General features: G+C 48.5%; 1 protein-coding gene across 1 annotated transcript in view; it reads right to left on the bottom strand.

Moving 5' to 3' along the window:
• ADAP1 (ArfGAP with dual PH domains 1) overlaps nt 1-22,824 on the bottom strand; it is a 49,776-nt gene extending 26,952 nt beyond the window's left edge. Inside the window, exons 1-4 of the mRNA XM_083872816.1 lie at nt 22,718-22,824; nt 12,407-12,537; nt 10,481-10,572; nt 2,203-2,285 (exon numbers count right to left, since the gene is read on the bottom strand). Of these exons, the coding sequence (XP_083728942.1) occupies nt 2,203-2,285; nt 10,481-10,572; nt 12,407-12,537; nt 22,718-22,802 (391 nt within the window). The 5' untranslated portion in view covers nt 22,803-22,824. The remainder of the gene's footprint in view (nt 1-2,202; nt 2,286-10,480; nt 10,573-12,406; nt 12,538-22,717) is intronic.
• Between the last annotated feature and the right edge of the window lie 3,734 nt (nt 22,825-26,558).

Below are 26,558 nucleotides of genomic sequence, written 5' to 3'. Positions count from 1 at the left end.
GAGCTCCAGCACCATGAACAGCACAGGGACACAACAGCCCCGTGCCACTGGAATGGTGCAAGAACTGTCCAACACACAGAGGAACATTTCTGCTGGGGACACGGCCCAGGGTGGCCTTGGCAGTGCTGAGTTTAGGGCTGGACTCGATGCCCTTGAGGGTCTTTTACAACCAAAATGACCGTGTGACATCCAGTGTGCTGCTTTCCTACGGGACACGGGCTTTTCCCTGGGCTCCCTTCTCAGGACATGACCCCAGGAAAGAACCAACTCCCAGCCCAAGGGCTGAAAACTGCCTCATCAGCTAGTGTGCAGGACAGGCTGGGAGGAGGAGCACTTTTTGGCACAGGGTGAAGGACAGGTGGGCAGCTACACCTGGGGGCTGTGATGGTGCAGGGGGAAGTTGGCACCGGGAGTTTGGTGTGTGCATCCCCAGCTTTGTTTTGCTGTAACATCAGCCTGGTCTCCCCTAAGGAGGAGCCACCTGGCCAAGGCTCCCTTTGGAATTTACTGTCCAGAAGAATCAACAAATGACATCCCAGCTGCCCAGGTCATTTGCATGGCTCCTAGGCTGGATTTTGGAGATAGTGCCACTCTCAAAGACAATTCACAACCTGAAATCACTCATACACCACTCACGTGGTGCCCACCAGCCTGCTTCTCTTCCCCTCCTCCTCCCCAGAGCACTGCTCACTGAAAATGGCTCACCCTCTTCTCCTCTATTCTGTATATAATGGCTTTTGAACTTCAAAGAGAGGTGAGAAAACCCCATCACTTCAGCATGCAGTTAAATATTATGCAGCCACATTACTGAAGAACACCTACAAAATACGCTGCTAAAATAAACTCCCCTTTGAATTCTTCTTATAATATCTTTGAGAGAGCTCAGAACACGCTGCCCTTCTTCCCACACAGCACTGAAGCACCTACTTCACTTTAACCAGGTACACACTCTTCTTGGAGTCGAAAGGACTCATCATGTGCTTAAAATTATGCATTTTCCTCAAGTACTTGGTTGGATCCCAGCTTTTGTATCCAGAAGTTGCACGGTAGAAACTGGAAACATTATTCTTGGGTGGGTATTATACACACATTGGCAGATACATTCCAAAGTTATCTAAGAAATCAAACTATTTATTGTTAATAGAACACGCCTGACTCCAGCAGACGGGTTTTTAAAATCTAAAATAAAAATGTGCCTAACGTACTCTCTATGAATATGGATACTCCCCACACACTGTGTGCCTCGTGTACACAGTACAGCAGAGTTGAAATGCTCAAAACATAAATTGAGGATATATGAGATCAGAATTTAATTGTGGTTTTCATAACAGCAAACTGCTGGAGCTACCTGCATATTATTAGTCTTGAAAAGCATCGTGAAAATAATATTTTAACCTTTAATCTGTAACATGGTCTTTGCTAATAAAATTATCCCAGAGTCATCCAAGCACAGAGCTGGTGTCAACTACTTAATATGCAGAATAAATTAAATGCCACTTACATATAGCAAAGAAATACCCAGCTAATTTCATGCACTCTCACGCTGGTGCAGCCACACAACAAACACAGTTGAGCTCTGTGTCTCCTCTTCAAATCCTGCCCTTCTGCAAGAAAATCATCCAGCCCACTGCTCTACTATCCCAGCCCCTTGCAAGGCCACTGTGATTCTGCTGAAACAAGCTCTGTCACACGAGCTGCACCTTTGCCACTGCAGAACTCTGACTGTGCCACAGGGAGACCCAGTCCCACTGCTGACACCTGAAGGATTGTGCAAAGACAGGGACAGATCCCTGGGGGAGTGGGGGGCGTGGTGCACACACCCAAACCAGGCTAACAGGGCTACTCCATCTCTCCAAAGCTAAAGTCTCCCCAAGGACACAAGCATCCTCCATCTCCACTTCAATCCAGCTTCACACCTCCTGCTCCCAGAAACAAACCCACTGGTGCTTGTCTGACTTGCTCCTGGTGACCAGCCCATGGAAGTCGACAGAAAGACTCTTGATTTGTTTCCATCAGGTCCCCAAATTCCCAATATTCCAAGTCAAATACAGGGAATGCCAGGAGGGATCTCGTGCAAAAGACCACACTTACTCCTACTTAATGATGTGTGGGCAATAATCAACGTAACATATAAACAGAGAGCAGGAAAATGGAGGGTGCTGGACATCAAAAAACTTATCGGCCAAAGGTGTGTTTCACTACCTGCAGAGTAAGGCTCCTGCTTCTCACTGTGGATGAACTCTTTTCGTTCGTATTTGGCTCTGATCCACTGTTCCCGCAGCAGTCTGGAAAAAAAACACAGAGAAAAGGAAACATGGTCCAAGATAAACTAAGAAAGAAGCCAGAACCATTAATTCTTCAATCAAAGCACAAGTGTGAATTAGAAGTCTTCCAAAACTTGCATTGTACAGTCTGGAGTCAAGGGTTTCTTCTGCTTACTGTTGGACAACAATAAATCATTTCCTTGTACATCCAGTTTTATTGGAAACTTATTTATAAAAAATCTAAAGATTTAGCAGAACATCTGTCCTCACCCCCCAACCAGTCTCTGTAAAAAATTCCCTCAGTATATGAACCATTTTAGACCTAATTTCCTCAGACCATTCTTCAGTGAACAGGGTGAGTAACTGAAAAAAACCCAACTCTATACAAAAGAGACATTATTGCCCTGACGATATTGATACAGGAGCAAAAGGTGCTGAAAACCCATCTGGCCAAGCTTTTCCAAACTCACAGCCCATACCATCAAGTTTAGGAAAGCAATCTATGCTGCACAGTAGCAAATATGATTTAAAAGTCTTTTACTTTTAATACTGAAATTATATTAATTATTCATATGCCAAGATTAAAAAAAACAACCCAAAGATTAATTTTATTTTTTTGCTATTTTATTTCAGCATGAGTGCTTGAACCAGTGAAATAACTTTGATTTAGAATATGCTGGAAGTTGCTTCAAACCATTTTTAACTGAACTTATTTCTTAATTGCCCTAGAACCCTAAATAGCCCAAGCAGGCAGATCACACTCAGAAATAAAGGCATGTGTTATCCCAGCTTCACAGCAGACATTTTGGAGCAGCCTACACTGAAGACAGTAAAAGATCCCCCAGCACTGGCTGTGCCTTGTAAAACCATCACATTTCAGCACATCAACTTCTCTGCCAATGGAAACTCTTCATATGCTTAATCACCTTTTCTTTTTTGCTGATTATGCAAAGTAAATGGTATCTTTTCAGCAGACACATCCCAGAAGTGCTCCAAGAACATAAACATACCAACATTGCCCATGAAAATTCATCTGCAGGTACAGCAAGCACATTCAATAAATCTGCAAGACACTGTCCAATGAGAACTGTGGCTCTGATTGGTCTCCGGGCAATAAAGGAGGAAATAATTACATAGATTTTATTCCCCTCCTTTGTGTGAGCTCCTTGGTTGGGGCACCAGCCTTCTCCCCAAAAGGCTCAGGGAGCACCACTGCTTCCGTGCCCCCAAAACCCAGCTGTGAGCTCCTGCTGGAGCACAAACAATGCACCAAATCTGCCTCTCCCCTTCTGCTCCTGTTTCCATGACTGACCTTTAGCTGTTACACACCTGCAAGTTTGACTGTGAGCTCTGAGCACCCACCTCCCCTCTGCTGCCATGCTGTGCTGTGCTCTGGTCTGGCTGCAACCCACCCTCAGCAGGTTCAGGTGCACTTTGGACAATCACAGAAATGCTTGGAAGAGACCTTAAAGGTCACCTAATCCCAACTCCCCTGCCACGGGGTCGCTAAAACCCCACCCAGCAGCCAAGGGGGCTCTTCTGGGTCCAGCAGGATGCCTTTTGGATCTGATACCAACAAACAGGGAAGCCTGATGACCCAAAAGGTGGCACCCAAATGCCTGTTCTATAATGTTGTCACTAATCAGCAGAGCTACCAAGATTTAATCATAAAATGAACACAAACACTTGACTTTACTACCCTCCTTGCAATTTTTCCTGGCCAGTTGCTGCGGACAGCTCGTTATCACTGCAGCCAAACTGGGACCTTTTCAACAAGATGATTAGGATGGAACTGGGAGCAAGAAAACACACCACCCTCAGCTCCAGCTGACGTCAGTGGATTCAGCAGGAGCTGCAGCTGCTCCGAGTCTCTGAGACTCAGCCTTCCAGCATGGGGCTCTAAATACAGTATAAATTAAGATCCATGTGCAGCAGTGGGAAAACACTCCTGCTGCAGGATGCAGGTTGTGCACCAGACACACTGCAGGGCTCATCCCTGGAGGAGCACTTCCCTGCAGGGCTGGCTGCCCACAGCACTGCTACAGAGGCTCCAGAGCTCTTGTGCAAGAGGGCAGCCCTGGGGCAGACAGCAGACACCGTGCCCAAAGGGGAACCCTGAGAAACTGCAAAATGTTCTCAGTGCCCTCTCTCAGCGTCTGGCCCTGAACACAAGTGACTCCAATTCCCAGAGCACAGGGGACTCCAGCTGTGCCACCTTCCCAGCAGCTTCCTGGCAGTTGACACGTTCTTCCCCTTTCCTGATCATCACAGACCCAAGCTCTTTCAGCAATAATTTCCCAAAACCCAGAACACACCAAGAGCAGCCCACAGTTTGGACAACTCAGTGCAAGGCCATCAGCTGCAGCTTCTGCTCTAGTGGATATTTATAGAAAGCAGAACAACTCCAGTAAGAGAAACCAAAACAAAACCCCAACTAGGACAACGAGGAGTTCACCATCTCCCTTCACTGCAGCAGAGAAGCTGAGCAGGGATTTGACCACATCCACTCTCATGGACTGGATGCAATCCTGGCATAAAAAGCTGCTGGTGCTAAACCCCAGTTCCACTAGCACAGCTCTGAGGAATTCATACAGGAGCAGGAATGTGTCCTGGGATCTATGGGATCTATAGGATATGGGAGCAATTGGAGGGCAGAAGACCCTCAAACCATACAGGGATTGTATAAAAACAGCCATCACTTTCACTAGACTGCTGACCTGATCTCAGAGGCTTTAGAAATATCTGTTGCTGTGTTTTATTTGAGATGTACTTTTCCAGGTGTGAATATATGTGTTTATAACCCAGGGCAGACATCACACACCCAACACAGGAGCCTCCATCCAAATCCACCTTTGACTCCAAAAGGAGTGACCAGAAAGGACTGTAGTGACAGCCCCCTGGTATTTTACTGCATTTCTAGTGATGGGATAAAGTAGCAAATAAGCAAATACATTATTTGTGTTTGTTAGTAAAATGCGAGTGCATCATTCCTGAACTGTGGAGATGCACAGCTTTCAGGATCAACTCCAAGAGCTTTAACAGCCCACCTAAAGTCTGTCAGGCTGCTGGTCACAGGGAACTTGTCATTTTTTGGCAATTAGAACAAAAAAGTCCTTGTTCTCATCAACAACCTAGAGGCAAATCAAAAAAACCCACCAACAAAACAAAACACTGAGGTAATCCACATTTCCAACAGAATAAGGGAAAATTCATCCCCCAAATGGAAAATTCATCCCCCAATGGGAAAGGACTGGGCTTCACTGAGGGGGCAGCAGCTCCAGAGGTTGACAAAGCGCTGACAACACCATGGGAGGCACTTGTTTGCTTGCCTGGCCACCCACATGAAAACAAGGGCTCTGCCCAGGGGCCAGCAAGGAAAGCTCCAGAAGAAGCCACTGGAGCAGTTTTATCTCAGTCCACCTACTCAAAGCTCACAACAAAAAGCACCAGAGGAAAAGCTGCTCAAGCAGTTTAATATCAAACTGGCTGCACAGCTTCAGTGTGCTGTGTGGAGGAGGTGCTGGCCAGCCAAATTCAGTCCTCAGTTTATTTTTTCCCCAAGACTCTCAGCTGGGCTGGCTGATGCACCCCAGAGCACACCCACAGATGCTGCACAGCCACTGTGGCTTCTTTGGAGACATATGACAGACAAGAGACCCCATCCAGAGGTGAAAGTGGCCCAAAAGACATCAAAACAGCACAAAGTACCACTATCTAACTACATCCTTGTGAGGCACCATCAAGTCCAAGAAAGACAAAAGGAATTAATGCCATCCAGAAACACCATTTCCAGAAGCCAAATTTGTAGCTTCTGGAATTTGTCAGAGGTTTTTCCAGCAAAAGCCAATCTGCTTTCCACAGGCACTTGGTGGATGCAGGCACGCCAGGTTTCTGTCAAACAACTGCTTTAATGAAATTTCAAGTCCGAGTCCAAATTCTTTGCCCAGACTGCAAGGAAAGCCACTGCAGCACAGACAAAAAGCCTGTCTAGCTTCACACTCTTCCTAGCTAGTAAGTTCTTGCTGTGAGGACTTGCTTTTAAATATCTTTATGGAGGCATGAGACAGCTGGGGGGCTTCTTCCAGGCTCTCTGTGCATCACCTCGGCTTGTAGAGCCTGAGGATTGATGTGCCACCCCCCTGCCAAGACCAGCCCCCAACAGCAAGCTGCCAGAGGAGAGCAAAAAGACAGAGGGGTTTGGCTCTCAAGGCATAAGAACCCCTTGCATTATGGATTTGGAGAAGTAAAAACTGATTCTGAGTATGCAAAATCATAACACTCTCAATTAAAATGCTAACTGGTTCCTTTTTTTGTTTGATTGCTTTACATGCACAGTCCACTTCACCCCAACACTATTTTTCAGAATGGATAAACACCAATTAAAAACATGTACGAAACAGCCTCTGTCAGTACTACCTTAACCTTGTAGCAATTTCCTTTGGAAATTAAAGGAATCAATATGAATTAACAGGTTTACAAGCTAACAGCAAAGAGACAATGAACAAGAAGAGAAGCCCCCATGGCTGCTCAGGATTGAAGGACTGGGCAGATCTCAGTATTTGGGTGACTCAAAGAATTCCAGAGGCTGAATGGCCACAGTTTTAGCCACCACAGGAGGCTTCACCACTTGGGAATGAACTGATGAGCAGCCACTCCAAGTGGCCACACTGCAGCACCTCAAACTTCACACCCAAGACCTCAGGCACTTCTGAAAACTGTGAATGTAAAATCTGAAAACACTTACTAATAACTAGGAGCTGAAGCAAAACACAATTTTACCCCTCTGGACATTATGTAATAAGGCTTTTATATCTATAAAGTTTCTATTATCTATAAAGTACTGGCAAAAGGAGGTGACAGAGGAAGTGGTGGGAAGTTTGCAGCCCTGACTCCCATGCATGGGAGAGGAGGGGGGCCATGCTGACCTCACCCCAGCCTGAGGTGCAGGGTTTGGTAGCTCCTCTACTAAATGTACCAAACTTTAAATGATTTTAAAAAAATAATAATCCAGAGATGTACCAGGCAATTTTCCCTCTGCACATCTTAATCAATACAAAAAGGCACTTCAGCTAATAACTGTTGTTCCCTGGATGAGTACACGGATGATTCCTCACGATGTGCCTCTCCCTGACTGATGTCTCATCTCATTGCAGATACAACCACCCAGCACAACTCTTGCCATCCCCTTCTGCCCCATTTTTCTGTGCTGACAGTCAGAACATGGAACTGTTCTGCACGAGGAGCAGATGCAGCTCCCACTTATCCAAGCACGGAGAGAGGAGCAGAGCAAAGCACTGCAGCTCACTTGCAATTCCACAGGATGAGGCTCTGCATTCCCAAATCAAGCAACAGAGAACAGTGATAAGTATTGGGCAGGGACAGGGATGTACTTCCAGCTCTGCAAAAGCCCAGTAAGAGATTATCTCACTTTCTTCTATCAGTTTGCAGCCAAGTAAAAGACTGAACAAAGCCTTTTTCCCTTGCTTTTGCTCAAGAGTCAGTACTTGCTGCTGAGTGGTGACTCAAAACTCAGCCATGTGCTTGCAATGTATCTGCCCCAGAAAAATCTGTTCCACAGCTCTCCATCTGCTGCTGTGGTGTACCAAGCTGGACCATGGCCACTTGTGACCATCCAAAGAGAGATTTTGTGGTTTAAATTGCACACCCAAAGCTCTTGGGGCCAACATTGTGGTGGTGTAGGAACATCCCAGAGTCTGGGACTCATTTCACTGTTAGGGACTCCCCAGAGGGACAGGAGCTGGCTGCTCTGGTCACTGTCCCTGAGGCATGGGTCAGTGCTGGCAGAGAAGATGAGACTAAAGGACTGAAGGGGATTTTTTTTTTGTTTGTTTTACGTTTTTGTTTTTTTGTTTGGGTTTTTTTTTTTTTTGTCTATGAACAGCTGGTAAACTTTCCCTGGGCAATTCCAGAGCACTCCTCCAACTTCTCTAACCTTTGCCAAGTGTCATGCAGAACCAGGAAGCCACAATGAGGTTTCTGAAGGATACAGAAGCCAAATGCAGCAGGCAAACACTCCAAATTTCCCAAAGAGCCAACCACAACATTGTAGGCAAGAAGAAAAAAGAACGAGCTGGCACTGCAGCACTTCTTCCTTCCTGCCCTGAACTTCACAACTCTTCATGCAACTAAAGCCGAGGGATTCCAGAAACAGCATTATAAAACTAAGACGCTTCAAATGAACAAACATCTGCCCAGGCACTGCAGCTGCCCAGCATGTGCTGCTCTTGGAATTAGAGGCACCAAAACCTCTCGATGCTGCAGAGCGTGGTTGGAATCAGTGCCAGTGCTGGATGGAGGTGTCATCCACGGTGATGCTTCCCAGGGCTGTGAGCTGGGAACAGCTCATGCTATTGCAGTGACTGGACTGCAGCGAGGCGGGGAAAAAGCTAAATATACATCCCTGCAAAAAGCAGCACTCCCCTGCACTTGTTTAGCATGCATCTGTTAAGAGGCACAGAGAGCCCTGAACTAGGGAAAGAAAAATACAACCTGGCACAGCATCCTTGAGACACTCCCAGGGGATAATGTGCCCACAGCTGCTGATCCTGCAGCAGTGTCAGGAGATTGTCTGCTCCTGTGAGAGGTCACATCCATGCCATTGCATCCTGCTGTTATGGCAGGGACCCAGCAGTGCTGGTCCAGAGAACCCTGACAAGAGCACAGCTCCAGGCTGAGTACAGAAATCAGGCCATGGTAATCAGGCTGGTAATTGTCCCAGCACACAACAGGCACAAGCTGGGACCAGAAAAGGGTCAGAAATTAGTCTTCCAGCTGTTCCCAGGAAGACTGACCTTGCCTCATCCTCCCAACGAATCAGGAAATACCCAAAAAGAAACAACAGAAAAATCCTTTCGATCCCCTGCCCCATCTCCTCGCAGGTTCCCAGCCCAGCATGGTGCTGCTCCATCAGCCACAGGCACGGGCTGGGGATGGAGTGGCTGCCCCAGCAGGGTCCCTGTGAGCTCAGACAGCCCTGGCAGGGCTGTGGCTGGAGCTGAGCCACCGCCTGGCACAGCTCCCTGCAGTGACATGGCTCTGCAGGATGGAGGGAGGGGAACGGCACCACGGCAGAGCTGAGCTGTGCTGGCCACTGAGGCCAAACCCCCGGGGCACAGCAGCAGCCACAGACAGCCCTGCCAGCCCCACAGCAGCAGGAATGGAAATGCTCATGGTCCCCAAGCAGCTCCTGCTGTCTCTCCTGCTGACCTGTGCAAGGACAGCCAGGTGTGACTGGTACCCCAGATCCCAGGGACGTGCCCTGCTCCCTGCCAGGCTCCTCCAGCATGAGCTCTGCACCCCCTCAGGCAGTTGCTCGTGGAAAAGAACCAGGACTGTGCAACCTGAGTATCAGATAGGCAGCATCTAACTGAACTTAACTGAGAGTTAGGGGCAAACAAGACCAAAATCCCCTGGAATTGTGTTTCTCCTACCAGCCTTGCTTCTCCAACCCCAACATGACAAGCACATACAAGTCTCAAAATGGCACAGCCAAACTGCTGGGATTCTGGAGCTCAGAGCAATGCATAAATGGATGCTCTTTTCTTGTCAGGCCAGGCAGCTCCACTCACACAAAAATAAAAAAACACCTTGGCACACGGCAGGACTGGACCCTAAAAGCCAAATTTAGTTCATGCCCTTGCACCCTGGATGGCACAGCACGTTCTGGCTGCTCAGCTTCTTCCTCTACCAAGTCCACCCTAGCTTACTAGGGAGGTTTACTCCACACTGTATGGCACACAGCCTTTTAGCTGCCTTCATGGAGGAGATTATTTGTCATCCAGGTGAAAAAAACCCAACACAAACCCCCAGTATTTTTGCATTACAAATAACCCAGCATCTCACACAGCAGATTAGCAAGTCCTGCTTTGATGCAGAAGGGGGATTTGAAAAGACAGAGGAAATCAATGGGCAGAAATTGGCATTCTTGTAGCTTTAGAAACCTGGAAGAGTCTGGGGAGCAGACAAACTATTGACTCCCCTGCATCATCTCAACTGTACTTATTAAATAAGATCCCACGCGTAGCATAAACTCTGCCATATACATGCAGAAGGAAAAACATTTCCAGGACCTTTTATAAATGAAACCTCCACTGTGGCTAAAAAAAAAAAAAGTATTATGCTAAAACTGAAGTATTACAGAGGCTGCAGCTGCACAAACAAATAAATGCTGTTTACCAGCAGAGGTATTTACTTACTGGCAGTCAAGATATGTTGGTTTATAATAAAACGGTGGCATTTTAGATTCATATTTTGCTTTTGCTACATTGTTTCCATTCGAGGCCATAAACTGTAAAAAGAGAAAAAACCAGAAAGAATTAAAACAAATGTAAACAGTATTTTCCTTTATTCTCTTTTATTTCTACAGAGCAATAAAATTATTGGGATGGGGGAACCTGTTCTCTTGCTGAGAGGTTTGCCCAGGACTGTGCACAGAGGGGTTGCTGTCAGAACTGTGCTTGCAAACCAGGGCTCAGAAATAAATATTGGTTATTGTTGCTGGGGATCTTACAGCTTAAATGATGCTGAGGACATGTCCCAGTCCCACCTGCATGATCCCCACAGGAGCAGGAGGCAGGACACAGAGTGTCATTTCCCCCCCATGGGAATGAGATGGCTCCCAGGAATCCAGCATGGGAATGAGGTAACCAGAGGGCAAAACCTCACACGGGCTGTTAGTGTCTGTGTGTTACAGCTGCAGCAGGGTGATGGCCTCTGACTACACATTCTGTGCTTCAGATCACATCACTCGTGCCAAAAGGATCATTTTGTTTTTGCAAAGTCATTGCAGCTACCTCAGGAAGGAGCTTGAAGCAATAGACAAATAAATAAATAAACAAATAGAACTTTTATGTATTTATCTGCCTTGACAGCCCTCCTTTTCAATAAAAAATATATAATGTTTCTATCTCCCCTAATAGCCCTCCTTTTCTTCTGATACATAAATGGCTAGCTAAGAACTCAGCAAAAAACCCTACTTATTTCCTTATTAATATACTTTATTTATTGAAATTCACTTTATACATGTAAAAACCCCATTCTTTTCCAGGCAGCCATGCTAAATACATTTTGTTTTTGTGTCAAATGCCAAGCATACAAATACAACAAACAGCTAAGCCTCTTTTTTATTACTGTCATGGTTTTGAATTTCTCACATTTACATATTCAATCTATTCTCCCAAAAAATATTAGGGAAGGAAATACCCATTCAACACTAAGGCCTGTTCTCATAAAACACACAACTCATGAGGTGCAGCTTTCAGAAAAACCTCAACTTTACACATAGAAGACAGAAATTAATGACTGGTAGAGTTCTTCATGCCTCTGAAGACACCAGTAGTCAAAGCAGAAAGGTTTCCTGGGTGCCTTTAGCAGCACCACACAAATCTAGGGAGGTGTGGGCCATAAATAGAGAGAATTTATATTGTGAGGGTTTGGGTTTTCAAGCTGTGAATTTAAGAGGAACAAAGCCAGAAATAGCTGAGCTGAGCAGGGGTGGTAGACCAGAGGTCTAGAGATATTGTAAGAAACAAGAGAAGACAATTCATTAAAAATTAGTGTCAGAATCATTAGGTTGGAAGAGACCTCCAGGATCATCAAGTCCAACCCAACTCTAACCTCAACCTAACCGTGGCACCAAGTGCCACATCTAGTCTTAAACACATCCAGAGATGGTGAATCCACCACCTCCCCAGGTAGACCATTCCAATACTTTATTGCCCTTTCTGTAAAAAACTTTTTCCTGATATCCAGCCTGTATTTCCCTTGGCACAGCTTAAGACCGTGTCCTCTCATTCTGTCAGTTGCTGCCTGGAGAAAGAGACCAACCCCCACCTGAGCACAGCCACCTTTCAGGAAGCCGATTAAAAATTAACTTAATTAAATTAAAAATTACTAATGAAAAATTAGTAACTTCTACACACTATTTCACTGACATTTTTATAGGGGTGGAGGAAACCCTCACAAATCCTCCACAAAATGGGCTTTCAATCAGCACCATGGACCTCATTCCATTCATTATCTAGACATGCTTTCTGAAATCATGTTTGTGGTGGCATCTTTAGAAAGGGTTCCAGAGGGAAGAGCCCCAAGCCCCAGGTGCTCCCAGCCCCAGAGGCACCTACCTCCACCTGGGCATCGTCCCAGTCATCCAGGCGCACCGACTTCACCTTGCTGACCTGGGGAATGTTCCTGTGGATCCCTGAACAATTCAGGCAGATGAAGATCCCGAGGCTGTGGGATGCCCAGTCCGGGTCTGGAAGCAAGAAGGAAAGAGGGAATTGCACTTGACTGATCTTTGGGATTCAGGGCAGCAGGAGGCACAGACAGGGCATAGCAGAGTAACCCAGAGTAACCAGGCCTGATGTCCCTGAGTCTAAAGGCATCAGATAAATAGACAGGGAAAATAAATGTTTGTTTTGATAGGAATACAAATTAAACTAACAATTAACAGATCTGCAATCCCCAATGCAGCTGTTATTCCTAAACCCCAATATACAGACAACAAAGAGAAGAGAAGAGAAGAGAAGAGAAGAGAAGAGAAGAGAAGAGAAGAGAAGAGAAGAGAAGAGAAGAGAAGAGAAGAGAAGAGAAGAGAAGAGAAGAGAAGAGAAGAGAAGAGAAGAGAAGAGAAGAGAATCTGTCTTTCATGAGGAAATTCCACCCAAACACTGCATGGAACAGAAACTGCATCAGCTTAGGGAAGCCACTATGCTGATCCCTTTTTATTTATTTATTACATGTGCTCCACACAGAGACTTTCCTCCCACAGCTGCAGCTCCCAGCAGCCCAGCCCTCCATGCCAGGAGGTTTCCAGCCCTTGCTTTAATGGAAAAATGCTGCCAGTGGTAGCTCTGTACTTTCTCTGAGCAAAACCACACACTGTTTACAGCCCCGGGCTGACATCTCACACAAAGCACTGTAAACATGAGTCCCAAATGCCTCCAAATTCCTCCCTGGGAGAGGCACTGCCCGAAGCAGGGAGACAGAGGGGCTGGAGGAGGGCAGGGGCCAGGAGCAGGACACATCCAGCAGTGTCCCTGGCACTGCCTTGCCAATAAAGCCAATACAGGGATCTTTGTTTGAACTCCAAGGCAAATGTCAGCGCCTGCAGATCCAGCTGCGCCCCGGCAGAAAGAGCTTCACTGCAGGTCACCCAGTCAGACACTAAATCCTCCATCCTCCCCAGACCCACAGGGCTGGGAGCCAGCCCATGGTATCAGGCTTTCCAGGGGTAAGGGCAGAGCCTTCCCTTCTCAAGCCCCTTGTCATTGTTCATTCCCCCGCTGTAATTACACTGAACCCTCACTCCCCACAGCACAGCAATTATTTATAAAAGGCAAGGGAATGTGCTTTCTCCTCCTTATCCATATTTAATGCTCTAGCTGTGTCAGTGCAGGGAGCAGGCTGGCATGGGGCAGTAACCAGGAGCTGCCACCAGCCTCCCCCAGCACACCCCAGAGAAAGCCAATTCAGTCCTCCAGAGGTGGCTCTGCTCAGATGTAAACCCCAGCACTAAATGAGGATTCTCATCAGACACAGCTGAGTGCCCACGTGGGAGAGGGGAGCAAATTCCCAAGCTGATACAAGTCCCATCAGCCTCCAACAGACACAAAAGTGGGTTTTTTTCTGTTTCACATTGTCTCCTATCCTCATCTGAGACCCCAGTGACTACAACTCAAGCCTGGCAAATATAAAACCAGTCAGGTTGATCTAAGGGCCTGGTGCTGCCCATCCTGCTCGTTCCACAAGCACTAGGTGACTCAGCTTGACATCCCATCCCAGGTCATGCACCCCATTCATTCTGACCTCAAAGACTGTGGCCAGTTATTGGGCTGTAGGTTGGCAGCAAGGATCAAGAGTTTTGCATGCTCAGGCACTTTCTGTGCTCTAATTCATTCTGTTGTCCTCTCTCACCTCCAAAAATGTTTGTAATCAAAGCCTGGGACCCTCTAAACCTCCTGCCACAAAAACATCCCAAGGTTCAGCACTGCTGAAGGGTCCCAAAGGGTGCAAGTCAGAAAAGGTCTCAAGACCCAGACAAAGCAGCAGGGTCTCATGTTCACACAGCCATCAGTGACCTTAATGCAGAGCATCAGATGCACAGAATGGTGAGAGGTCCAGAGGACAGAGCCCTGGCAGTGGTGAGGAAGCTGTGACAGCAAAGTTTGGAGTTGGGTCCCTGGGCTTGGCACAGCCACTCCAGGATAACTGAGCTCCAATCCCTCCCAGAGTAATCAAAGATCTGATCAAACCACTGCCCAACCCAGGAAAATAGGTTTCAAAGTATGCACTGGCCAATAAAACATGTTTTATTGGGAGTCCCAATAACTCCTCAATGTAACCAGATTTATCTCAGGCATGTGAGTGAATTTCTTCATGCTGTCTGCAGCTCCATGGAGTCAGGCTTCCAAAGTCCTCCCTAGGAGGTAACCCCTCCCCTGCCTGCACTGCTGTGTGTGACAGGACCAGGAGGCTGCACACCTTCCTCCAGCCTGGGAGGGGGACACATTCTGGTGGAGGAACATCCTGCAAGAAGGTCCTGGAGCAGACTCCAGCTCCAGTGACCACCAAGTCAGCTCATATCCAGCTGTCTCTTCTTGGCATGGGCAAACAGCACCTCAAGCAACAGGTATCAGTCACACTTGGGCTTTAAAGCATTTTCCTCACACCAACAGGAGTCTTCAGACCAGACTCTTAAACACACTTCCCCCCTGCTCCATGCCTTGTCTAATTAAGGGAAGCCTTGACTAATTAAGAAAACAAAAGCTGGATTTCATCACAGGATACATACACACACCTGTATCACATCATACACTCAGGGTCACCCACGTGTGGCTGCCAGAAGGTGACAGTCCTTCAGAGGAGCAGAGACAACGGGCTCAGTGGTCACCCAGCCTTGGACGAGATGTTTCAGCTTCTTCAGTAAACCAGTAGCTATCTCCTCCTGGTCACCTTCCCTTCAGCATTTCCCCTCCTGCCTACATCCAAACCTCTGTCCATCCAACACCACCAGCATCCCACACAGCAAATTTCAAGGAGCACCACGACAGAGATGCACATTTCACCTGCCCCACCCAGGCCTGAGCCCAGCCATTCACATCTCTGCCAGGTATTAACAGCAACTTCCTCCTCACTGCTCTTCTGGTTTCAGAAATATGTCTTTCATGGCAAGGGTGGGTGGAAGAACTGTGGATGCTCAGCTGGTTGTGAGATGCTCTCCTGTCACAGCCCCAAACCACCCACATTTGGCAATTGGGTTTAGTCCCAAAGGAAAGACCAGGCAGAAAGAGAGTTCAAAGACCTCAGGTACCAACTTAGCCCCATCCAAAAAACTGCTGGGCAGTGAAAACCCCCAGAACAAACTGATCTGCCAGGGTAAGTGTCTCTGAAATGTCACTGTCACCATAATTTGAGATTTCTCACGGCTCTTGCTCTCCTGGCTGAGGACATCTAACAGAAAGCAAGGCAGCCCAAACCTTTCCCAGGCTTCAGTTGAAAGGCAGAAGGAATTTCTCAGCATCATCTGAACAAACCATAGGATTGCAGAGCCCTGGGAGCCCTGGGGCTCGTGCTCCCCTGTGACCTCCCCGTGTCAGGGCTCTGCTGTGCACAGGAAACAGGGGGTGGAGGATTCCCCAGCTCCAGCTTCTGGAGGGCTCTGCCAACGCTGCTTCCCCTTCTCTCCCACTCCCTGCACCCGTGACACCATTTCCAAAGAAACCCAGGCAGGAGCCCACCACACCCACACATCTCCTGCAGGGACTGGTGACAGAGGCCAGGGTGACATTGCCAGCCAGGGCAGCACTCACAGCTGCAGGGATGCTTCTCCAAAGCCTTTCAGGGGGCATGGGGCTGTCAGAGGCTGTGCTGCTCCCCAGACACATCGTGGTCCTTCTCTCTTTCTGCTCTCCAGCACAACTTGTCAGCTCTGGGACACTGTGGACAACCCAGTGATCCCCAGCCTTGGCTTATCACAGACTCCAACCCCTCAAACAACTGCACCAGAGACAAGACAACACCTTATCAAACATGAAAATAAATTTTCATAAGTGTCTTCACACAAACCAGTGAATTTTGGGGCAGCACCATTAGTTTAGTGAGGCAATGACCCCAGGCTGATGGCTGGCAAGTTGAGGCCTCCACAGATAGGTGAGGTCCACCTTGCTGCTGGACACTTCAACACCTGGGACATGTTCTCCATGCTGGACATTGCTGAGAGTTCAGTAATTTTATTATTCTGTCTGGGTATGTGCCAAAGAAGTGCACTGAAATGGCAATATGTCATAATCTGGGCTTTTTGGGCATTGCTCAAAAAGCATTATTTTTTTCCTAAGCCTCCAGAATTTTGAACAAACAGCAGTGAAGCCTAATGATAACTCTCCAGCATGCCTAAGTTCCACACAAATTACTTTATTCCATTATTTCAAGCCAAAAGGAATAAAAATGAACGAGGAACAACGGGAACATTAAAGCAAATACACTGCTGTAAGTGCAGAGAGACACTTACCCTGACTGACCAATTCCAGCTCTAAAAGGCTTTCACTGCCCAATGTGGTAGGGATTCCTGGTAACTTATAAACAGATTATAATGCCTTTCAAAATAAAGACGTGGGTCAGCTTCATTTTAAAAATTAAAGAAACAAAGAAAGCTAAACTAAACTAAACTCAGGACAAGGGCACTGGGCTGCTATTTTCCCACCTCATTCATCTAAAAGCAAAGGCATAGTCAAAGATTAAAGAAGCACCCAAAACAAAACTAAAATGCTTGGGTAACACAGCTAAATTCAGAAATTAACTTCTCCATCCAGCCCTTTTAACCACCACAAGCCTGAGGAAAACCCAGCACAGGGAACCATAAACACCACAGCTTGAACACAACATTCCTGAGCTTAGGGGAAAAGAAAAAAAAAGAAGGGTAGACACAGAAAATATTACAGAAGAAAAACCAACATAACACACAGGACAACTTATAGAAACCAAAGAGATTGAAAGCTGGATGGTAATGGATTTTTTTAAAAAATAAATAATCAGTATTTCCCATATCCAGGACATAACCATGGGGTTCCAGTTGGAAAATCCCTAGATGCCATCAATCCAAGTAAAATCCCATGAAGCAGAGCAAAAACAGGCTCAAAGTAGACAAGAGCAAGAACTCAAAGAGTACCAACATTTGGATGCTCCTGCTCCACCTTTTGCCTTAAACTACATTTATTGCTATTTACAGCACAATATTGATGACCAAGGCAAACATCTGAGGCCAATGCACGGCAATTCATCCTCAACACATTCTTCAGCACACAAATGATGACCTGACCCTGGAAGGGCTGCCCTGCAGCATCCCTGCCACAGCAGCTGGGTGGGAGCAGGTCCTTGGGATGCAGATTCAATGGATTTTCTTCAACTCTCTCCTGTTTGAGGTGATGAAGAAACTCCCTCCAGGCAGGCAAAACCTTTTTTAACCTGCACTAGAAATCTGACTCATTGATAGAGGGTAAAACCACAGGGATTTCAGTGCAGTCCACACAAGCACAAAGCCTTTCCTGCCTGCTGCTGATTTCCTCCATGCCCAGGACAGAGAACCTCCTGTTCAGCACTGAAGTCCTGTAGTTATTGACTCTGGGGAAGGATTAGGAGGCTAACAAACAGACCCTGGTCATGCATGTTGAAATAGAACAATAAAAGAGTTAACACTGAAGTCAAACCAACTCCCACCAACACTCCTCTCTGAGTAGGAAAATTTTTCAGTGAAGGCACTGAACTTGCCAAGGTCTTTTAATTCAGCTGGCAGGTCCCAGCAGCCCCTCTTGCTGTCTGCAGCCCACGATTGTGCTGCAGCCCAGGCACCGGGGCCGGACAAAAACACCGTCACATTAAACCTCCTTTGTTTCAAAAAGCCCCTTTTTTCCTGCAGAAAGTGGCATTGAGCTAAACACAACTGTTGTGGGATTTTTAATTTTTTTTTCCCCTTCTTACCCCTCTGCTTACAGCCAGGGAGAAGGGGAGAAGGGCTGGCCAATTCCCAGAACAATTACCAAAAAAAAAAAAAAAAAAAAAAAAAAAAAAAAAAAAAAAAAAGAAAGGAAAAATATCAGTATTTAAGTGAGAGGACAATGGGGGTGCAGGAACAAGTTTCCACTTTGAGCTGGAAGATGAAAATCCCGTCCCGTTTCACGCCATTAGAGCAGCAGAGCTCTGGAACAGCTTTGCAGTGGGAGGCAGTGGGGGCAAGGGAGGGAAGAGCTGCGAGGCAGAGCCCATCACTCCCCGAGGGGATGGGCAGAGCCGCTGCAGATGGCAGCACTTGGCAGGACCCGATGGCTCAGTCGCCTTCCCCATCTGGTTTTTTAGGGCCAGCGGTTGGAGGGAGGGAGGAAGGAGAGGGCTAAAATCAAGCCGGTGCCTCCTCAATCCTGGGCAAACCGAGCAATCCCCAGAGCTCAGGTGTTTCCCTGTAATCACCGCCCCCACCTGGGGACATCCAGGGCATGGAAAAGCTTCACCTGCTGTAGAACTGAGAAGGAAAAGGTGTTTACAACCACCTCAGGCACCCTCAGGCTTTCAGATGAGCTGTTACACCAGAGTACCAGACCTGCTCTGTCTGCAGCACAAAGTTCCAATTCCAGACTCCCCTCCAGCACCAGCCTTCTGCTCTTCCTCCATCCATCCTTCACCTCCCCTGGGCCTCAGGCACAGAGGCCAATGTTAGCCAGGATCCATGTCCCAATAATCCATCCCAAATAAGAAAGATAAAATGATAACAAGCCATGTAAACTGCTGCTGGAGGGTTTAAACTGCAGGATCGCTTTGATGGGATTTCCATTTCTGTCTTCAGAGCCTCTCTGTCCTCCTACAGTGTAAAATAATTCTCACTCCATGGAAACACGAGCCTAAGTCATAGAAAAATAGAGTAAAGAGAGAAATACTCAAGGTCTTGTTATGCCCTGAGATAACCATCCGTCTCATGATGTGAGGAAAGATTGCCCGAGACAAAGAATCATTTAGAAAAAGAAAAGGCTGAACTGCCACATTAGTCTTGAAGAAAAAAAGATTATTCTAATGCACAGAGAGCCATTACACACCAGCAATTCAGTAACATTGCTCAGTTTGCACTTAAGACTGCATTAACCATGCTGTCTTCACTGAGAAAGCACAGCTTTAAACCCACAAAAAACACAACACCCAGGACACAGACGTGTGTAATGACAGAGGACCCAAAGCCCCATCAATGACTTTATTAGCGGCTCCTACCCCAGAATTCAGTCCCGAAGATGTAACCGAGGCAATCTCATCATGCATTACAGATCGATGACGTTTTTTGCTACTAAAATATCTTTTATTCAAAACAACCTTTCCTTGCAATTTAAGGTTTTATAAAAATGCAATTAATAAAAGTCTAACTAGAAACCTAAAAAAAACCCCAAAACCTACAAACACAAAAAAACCTGCAAGTGAAAAATGTAATCTCTCAGTTGTTTTACACTCTGGTTTTCACTTTCTACTTTAGCATCCTTTGTGCATTCATGGCCAGGGCCCCTGTAAGACTGTTCTGAGACATCCCCCAAAATCTCTTTGAAAGCTCTGGTTTCACACAAGGGATTTTTTTTGCCAGACATACACACAGATCCTGGGGAAGACCCAGCTCTGACCTTCCTGAGCAGCACATTCAATACCCCGCTCCAGGGGTGCACACACCAGGGAAACACACCTTGAACAGGGCAGCCTGACAGGGCTTGGCCACTTCAATAATCCTCAGTTATGATTCAGTGGCAAATTCTGGCCCAGCCCCAGGGAAGCAGCAGGTTGTGCCCAGATCTCCCCAAGGAGATGGGACGATCCTGCAGGGGATGAAGTTATTTACCCATCCCAGGAGGAAAACCACCCCTGATGCCCCATGTCTGTCCCCATCTTTGACTTTTGCATGGTCACAGCTTAGCCCAGCGATGCCAAGCTGAGAGCTCCAGTGCACCAGGGTTTGTGACAGGACACAGAATACCTGGGACAAGCTGTGGCTTCAGGGCTCTGCCTACTGAGCCTCTCCCAAATGCCAACAAGGTAACAAAAGAAAATAACCCTTTTTGACAGCAGGGAAGGAAAAAAACAAACAAACTTTCACTGATCGGCTGATTTCTCAAACAAATATTTCCAAAAGAAAAAGAAAACCCAGCTGGCTTCCAAATAACACAAATTAAAGCAACTAACAGAGAATTTTCCCCTGTTACATTTCCAACCCATCCTTTGTTATGAGCATCCCTGAGCTAAATGGCTGCCTCTCATCATGGATCCTGTAGTACCAGAGTATTTCAGGGCAAGGCACTCACCCACCTGAGAAACAGCAATAACAAATCCTGATCTTGGCTTCCCCCCAGCTGTACCAGAGCAGCCCTATGGTGATACATGTGGGAAAGCACAAGTCTGCCCTGCTTCCCTCTTCTTCTGCTCATTCCCCACCCTCCCTCTTCTTTCCTTCTCACTTCATTTTCTCTGTCTTGGCACTTTTCCAGTGCCAGCTGCCCACCTGGTTCCAGCTGTCACCTTTACCTTTCTGTGCATCCCACTTCCCAGCAGAGAAGATTCTTGCACCCCTTTCTGGAGGCTTCCTGGACACTTATCCTGCCTCTCCTGCATTACCTCATCCCCAGAAGGAGGTGGCCTGCCACACCTGTCCAGGATGAGTAACAGAATTCGGGCTGAATATTTTCTATACTACCTACAGACACAAGTTATTATCTTATGTTAAGTAGCCCAGGGCATGTCAAGTTTACTGTCACTCCCAGGCAGACAAGCACATCACAGCACCATGAATAGCTCTCGTTTGCCAAGGAAACTGATGCAAAGTAGTCACTAAAGAAATTGGGTTGATGAACAGGGAGGTGGTCCTAAGGAAGTAATGCCATGAGAGTTCAGAAGAGGCTGAAGGATATTAATATAGCACATCTTGACTTACAAAAGACACTGGCCCAAATTCTCCTCTCTGACTTTCAGATTCACTAAGACATCCCTGTATGCAAATGTCACCAAAACCAAAGTGTGGTTTGGTTGTTTTCCAGGCCCTTTGGTGCCTTTAACAACAACCTTCTTATCCTGATATGAGCCATTTTATTGACCTACAGCTCCATCCCTATCCCAGTGACGCTGAGAAACTTCCCATTTTTCCTGGGGGCTTTATGTTCTGCCCCCACAGGGTGAAGGAGAATCACCCTTACTGATCTGAACGGCCCAGGTTTGTAAAGTTTTCTCCAGGAAGGCACAATTTAGGCAGACACCTACTCGGGGAGCCCAAGCTGTGCTCAGCAGGACAAGGGTGGGCTGGTACAGGCAGACAGATGGGTGGGAGCCGTGCTGCAAAGCCCTTCGCGCTGTGCCCAAAGTTCTTTGTCCTTTCCGCTGGGGACCGGAGGACACGACGCGGCTGAGAGTGAGCTGCAGTGTCCTGGGATGCGGGCGGGGGATGTAAAACCACCGGGGACGGTACAGGCTGGAGAGCGGGAGCCAATAGAGCCTGACATCCTAAACAAATCGATAGCTGGGGAAACAGGGCTCAGCTGAAGTGTTGGGTTTTTTCTTTAACCTATAGAATGGCAGAGGCTGAGAAGGACATCCTTTTTATACACCTCCTCAGAGCCACCCTGCTCAGGGTGATACAAATTGAGGTTTTTCTGTATGGTGATTTTTTTTTTTTTTTCTTTTTAAAAATAGAAAAGTTACTTGCTCTGCAATTTTTCTAAGGTTGTTCTCAAAGACAGATCCCACCACCCCATGCAGACTCTGCTCAGCAACAGCATCACGGCCCGACCCCAAAAAATTCACCCTCCAAAGGGCGCAGAAGACATTCCCAGCCCAGCTTTTCTCCCCTCCGCACACGAAGAGGTCTATGGACATTGCAGCTCCGCTCCCCGCGCAGCCCAGGCACCATCGATGGCAGCCGGGCAAAGGTTGTCGGGCAGGATGTCGCAGCGCTGCCTCCGGTTGTCCCCGTGTGTTTGCTCGCTGCCAGGGCAGGAGCAGAGGGGACACGGGGGACAGGCCAGCCCCGCAGCCCGGCAGAGTCCGCACCGCCCGTTCCCGGCCCGGCCGCGCTGCAGCCCGCGGGGACCCGCCGGGATGACATCAGCGCTCACGGCCGGCCCGACCCGGCCCGGGGGAAATTGGGGAGAGCTCGGCCGGGGGCCGCTCCGCGGGGACCGCGGCAGCGCAGCGCATCCCCCCGCCCGCCCCGGAGCATCCCCGCCGCATCCCCCCGCGTGGGGAGGGGGCTCGGGCACACCCTCGGCGGGGCGCAACCCCCGCGGCTGCCGGGGAGGGCAGAGCCCGGCGGCGGGTCTGTGCCGGGGGTGCGGTGCCGTGCGGTCCCGTGCCGTGCGGTGCCGTGCGGACAGGTGCAGGTGCAGCCGCCGCCCGCCCGCCCGCACACCGCCCGCCTCCCCTGCCCTTACCCGGGGCGGCGCAGTCGGCGCACGCCGCGTTCCCCGGCCGCTGGAGCAGCTCCACCAGCGCCTTCCTGCTCCTCTCCTTCGCCATGGGGGCGGCTCGGCGGGGCTGCGCTCGGTGTCCGCGGCGCTACGGCAGCCTCATGGCGCGGGCGGGCGGGGGGCGCTGGCGAGGCGGGCGGCGCCCGGGCGGCTCCATCGGCCCCGCTCGCCCCGCGCACGCCGAGCGCGCCTCCGGCCGCCGGGGCGGTGCTGCCCTGCCCTGCCCTGCCCTGCCCTGCCCGCCCTGTCTGCCCCTCGCCCGCCGCTGCCGGAGCCGCCCGGTGCCGCCGGTTCCGCTTCCAGCGGGCGCTGCCGGCCCCGCGCCCGCCCCGCTCGCCCGCGACCTCCAGCGGCAGCGCGGAGCCGGCCCGGCCCTGCCCCGGGAGGGGTCCCCGGCCGTCAGGGCAGCCCAGCCCGCCGGCTGTGCCCGGCACTCAGCGGGGCCTTTCCCGGTTTAACCCGTGCCCGCGGAGGGGATGCTGGAGCAGGTGGGAGCCGGGAGCGCTCACCTGTGGAGGTGGCGGCTGCAGCAGCCCCAGCTCTCCCTGGCCAGGGCCCTGCCACTCGAGCACCTTGGCAGGTTCATGAGCAGCACTTTTGGGATGCTCCTTTAACATCAGCAGCTTTGGGGGGTACTTGTGAAGGTTTCATTAGTAGCCCCACGCACTCCAAAACACTCCCCCTCCACTGCTGTCCCTGCACATCCCCACCAGCTCCCGTGCCTGTCCCTTGGCAGGACTGTCCCCCAGTGTCTTCCCACGTTCTTCACACCTCCGTGGTGTCAAGGGAGTATCAGGGGGGGAAACATCCCCGTGTCATCATGGTGTGCATCTCATGGCATCTATGGGCCAAGACTCCTTGTTTTGGCAGCCAAAGACTAAAGTGTCCCTCAGGGGCAGGATGTGGGAAGCTTTTGGCTGAGGAAGGGGTCAGAGCTCCTTAACCCCTGCTGAAACCTTCTTCTCAAGGATGGGTCACTCGTGATGCTGCTGTGTCTGTTTGTGGTTCATACACCTCTGCTTATAAAAAACAGTTTTGGCTTTGCAGAGCAAGTCCCCATTTAAATCATCCAACTCTGCTTCCTCCAGCAAAGCAGAGCCCTCCTGCAAGCTCAGCTCATGCCATTCATGCTGCCCATCTGCATGGGGAGCCAGTAGCTCCTGAAAACTTCCAGCCCCAACCCACCATCTTGATCCTGCAAACGTGAGGATGTGAGCAGGTTCCTGAGGACACTTTGTGGGAGAAAATAGCCCCTTAAACACATGGCCTGCTACATTTCCAAAGCTCCCTTTGCCTGGAATATATTTTCCTAAATGACCTTTGCATTTGTGCTGCCAGACAGGTGACTGTACCCAGGTTTATTTCTGACTGTTTTAAACTGATGCTGGGCTGTTCCTTGCTGACTCAACCCAGTGTCATGTTGGGTTTGCTGGTTTTACATACATAGCTTGATAATGTCTGGAAACTGAGTCCCATCCTAACCAAAGGCATAATCCTCCTCACAGACCTTTTGTGGGGAAACTGAGCTGCTGCATCCAGACCCTCACCTTCTTCAGCCTCTGAGTCACCAACACTTACCTGGAGCACTGACTTCTAACACCCTCAGAGTGAAACCAGCTCAGCACAGCACCTTAACCCTCCACACCTGTGCTGTGTTCAGACCTGACAGTGTAAATGCTACAGGATCAGAGCTTTACCTGAGCCCAGGATAGGCCAGGCTTTCTTTTGCACTTTGGCTTTTCCAGAAGAGGCATTTGCTGAATGCTGAATGCAATAGCCAGGATGCCACACATCATCATGAACTTACCGTGGGCTGGGGGCAGGGAGGGGGTTTGGTTGGAAAGTCTCTGTTTAGCTTTCCATTAAGACTTATTGATTCTCTTAATTTTTTGTTCTCCTGGTTGCTAGGCAATTCCTCTCTCTCCTCCGTGTGCTGGAAGCCAGGGCTGCAGACAGAAATTTATATCTTGTAATAAAATCAAATAAAACAGAGCCTGTTGCCAATGATGAGAGGGGAGAGTTTCATAAAGGACAGGAGGAGCAGGAGAGCAGGGCCAGCAAGGGTCGATCAGCAGCATCCTCAGCATTTTCGTCTCATCACAATTACAGACTTCACATGGGGAAACAAACAGCCCACGTGGGTGGAGGGGACATGGAGAAAAGTTGGAACTAAATGAGCCAGAAATGAAGATAAACTTTTATTCAATAGAAAATCAAAGGCTTGAGCAAACCTCACAAATACAAGGGTATCTCTGTAAATTTACTCCTGGTTTATCCAAGGTTAAGAGGTTGGGCATTGCCCCAGTGTTGGTTGGCACAGTGTTGATCCAGGACAGGCACTGAGGTTCTCCTGATGAACGCTGACTCCTGAGGATTGTGATTCCTGTCGTAGACCAGGGACTGCATCTGAGTTTATATCTCACACAGGGTAAAGAGTAAAGGTTGTCCCTGCAGGGCTGGTGGAGGCTGATGGACATCACTGCTGAGGCTTGTCCATGTCAGACCATTCCCTCCTCGGAGCTTTGCCCCACACTTTTCCTGTGGCTGGCACCTTTCAGGGAATGTCTAAATGAATTTGTTCCTATTTCTTGCAAAATCTCTGACCAAACTCTCTGGAGATGGGTTGTCGCTGTCAATACATCACCCTCATTCAGATGCTTCCTGTCTCTCCACTGCTAAGTGACTTGGAGGTCTGACATAAATTCATATCCATATGTATGTAAATACTTACATATTTATGTGTGAGATGTGTTTGTTTGTAAACACACACACTTTTAGCTCAGTCTTTTCTAAATCACAAGGTTGTTGCCTTAGAAACGGAGGTTATTAATGCAATCTCCTGAGGTGCTAAGCACAGTGGCAGCAAGGGCAGCCTCTGGAAATGCCAGATACTGAGGTCAGGGCAAAGAGCACTCAGAAATTCCTAGAAACCTTTCCATCATCTTTGTGGTGATGCCCTGAAAATGCACAGACATATCTATACCTTCTCTTTGCCCTTCCGTATCAGCTCCTTTCACCTCGAGACTGCCTTTTGTTAGGAAAGAGCTGTTTACACTGGGGTTTAGTTAATTTTGCAGCCCTGAAATGGCTAAATCAATGTCACAACCATGCAAGTGAAAGGGTGTTAAACACAAGCCTTGATGTGACCCGGGAGCGCATTCCCAGCCCGGCGTGGGGGAGCATTACAGATTCCTGCGTGAACAGCAAACCTGAACAGAAATATCAATAATTCATGCCACAGCAACTGCATTCAAGCAAAACTCTGGAGTAGCAGATACACCAGCAGGCAGGATTCCATAGGCTTCCTCAGCACCACAGGGGAGGCAGCTCTTGCAGCTGGAGGTTTGTGTGAACAGGCTGCAGCGCTGGCACCCGCACCTATGTTAGAGCAGCTCGTTTCCGCTGCAGTATCAGTTTCCTGTTCAAAAGAAAAAGAAAAAAAAGGAAGAAACCGATCCTAGAGGTTTTCCTTTTAACAAAGAAAGAGCTTTCTGGGTTATCCAGTTAAATCAAGAGTGGGTGTAGCTGAGAGGGAGGGATGCCACAGAGCAGAGAGCTCAGACCAGGGCAGTTAAAAAAAACTCTTGAACCAAAAATCCAATACTGATGCCAACTTTCTCTTATTTTGAGCAAATTGCTGTATGGAGCCTGTGGGATTGCTTTTGTGTGGAACAGGGAAAAGCACACTCAGCATCTGTGTGGTTAGGATGTGTGGCTTGAGTTGAAGAGTATGATGCAGGAGAAAATGATGTGAGGGTGGAAAAAGAACTGCGATGTCCCGTGTCTGCAGAGCTGCTCTGCACCT

The sequence above is a fragment of the Zosterops lateralis genome (genome assembly GCF_965231275.1).
Source record: "Zosterops lateralis genome assembly, chromosome: 15".
NCBI classification, from domain to species: Eukaryota; Metazoa; Chordata; class Aves; order Passeriformes; family Zosteropidae; genus Zosterops; species Zosterops lateralis.
Note: the sequence above shows the minus strand (reverse complement) of the source record. Positions and strands in the feature narration are given on the sequence as shown.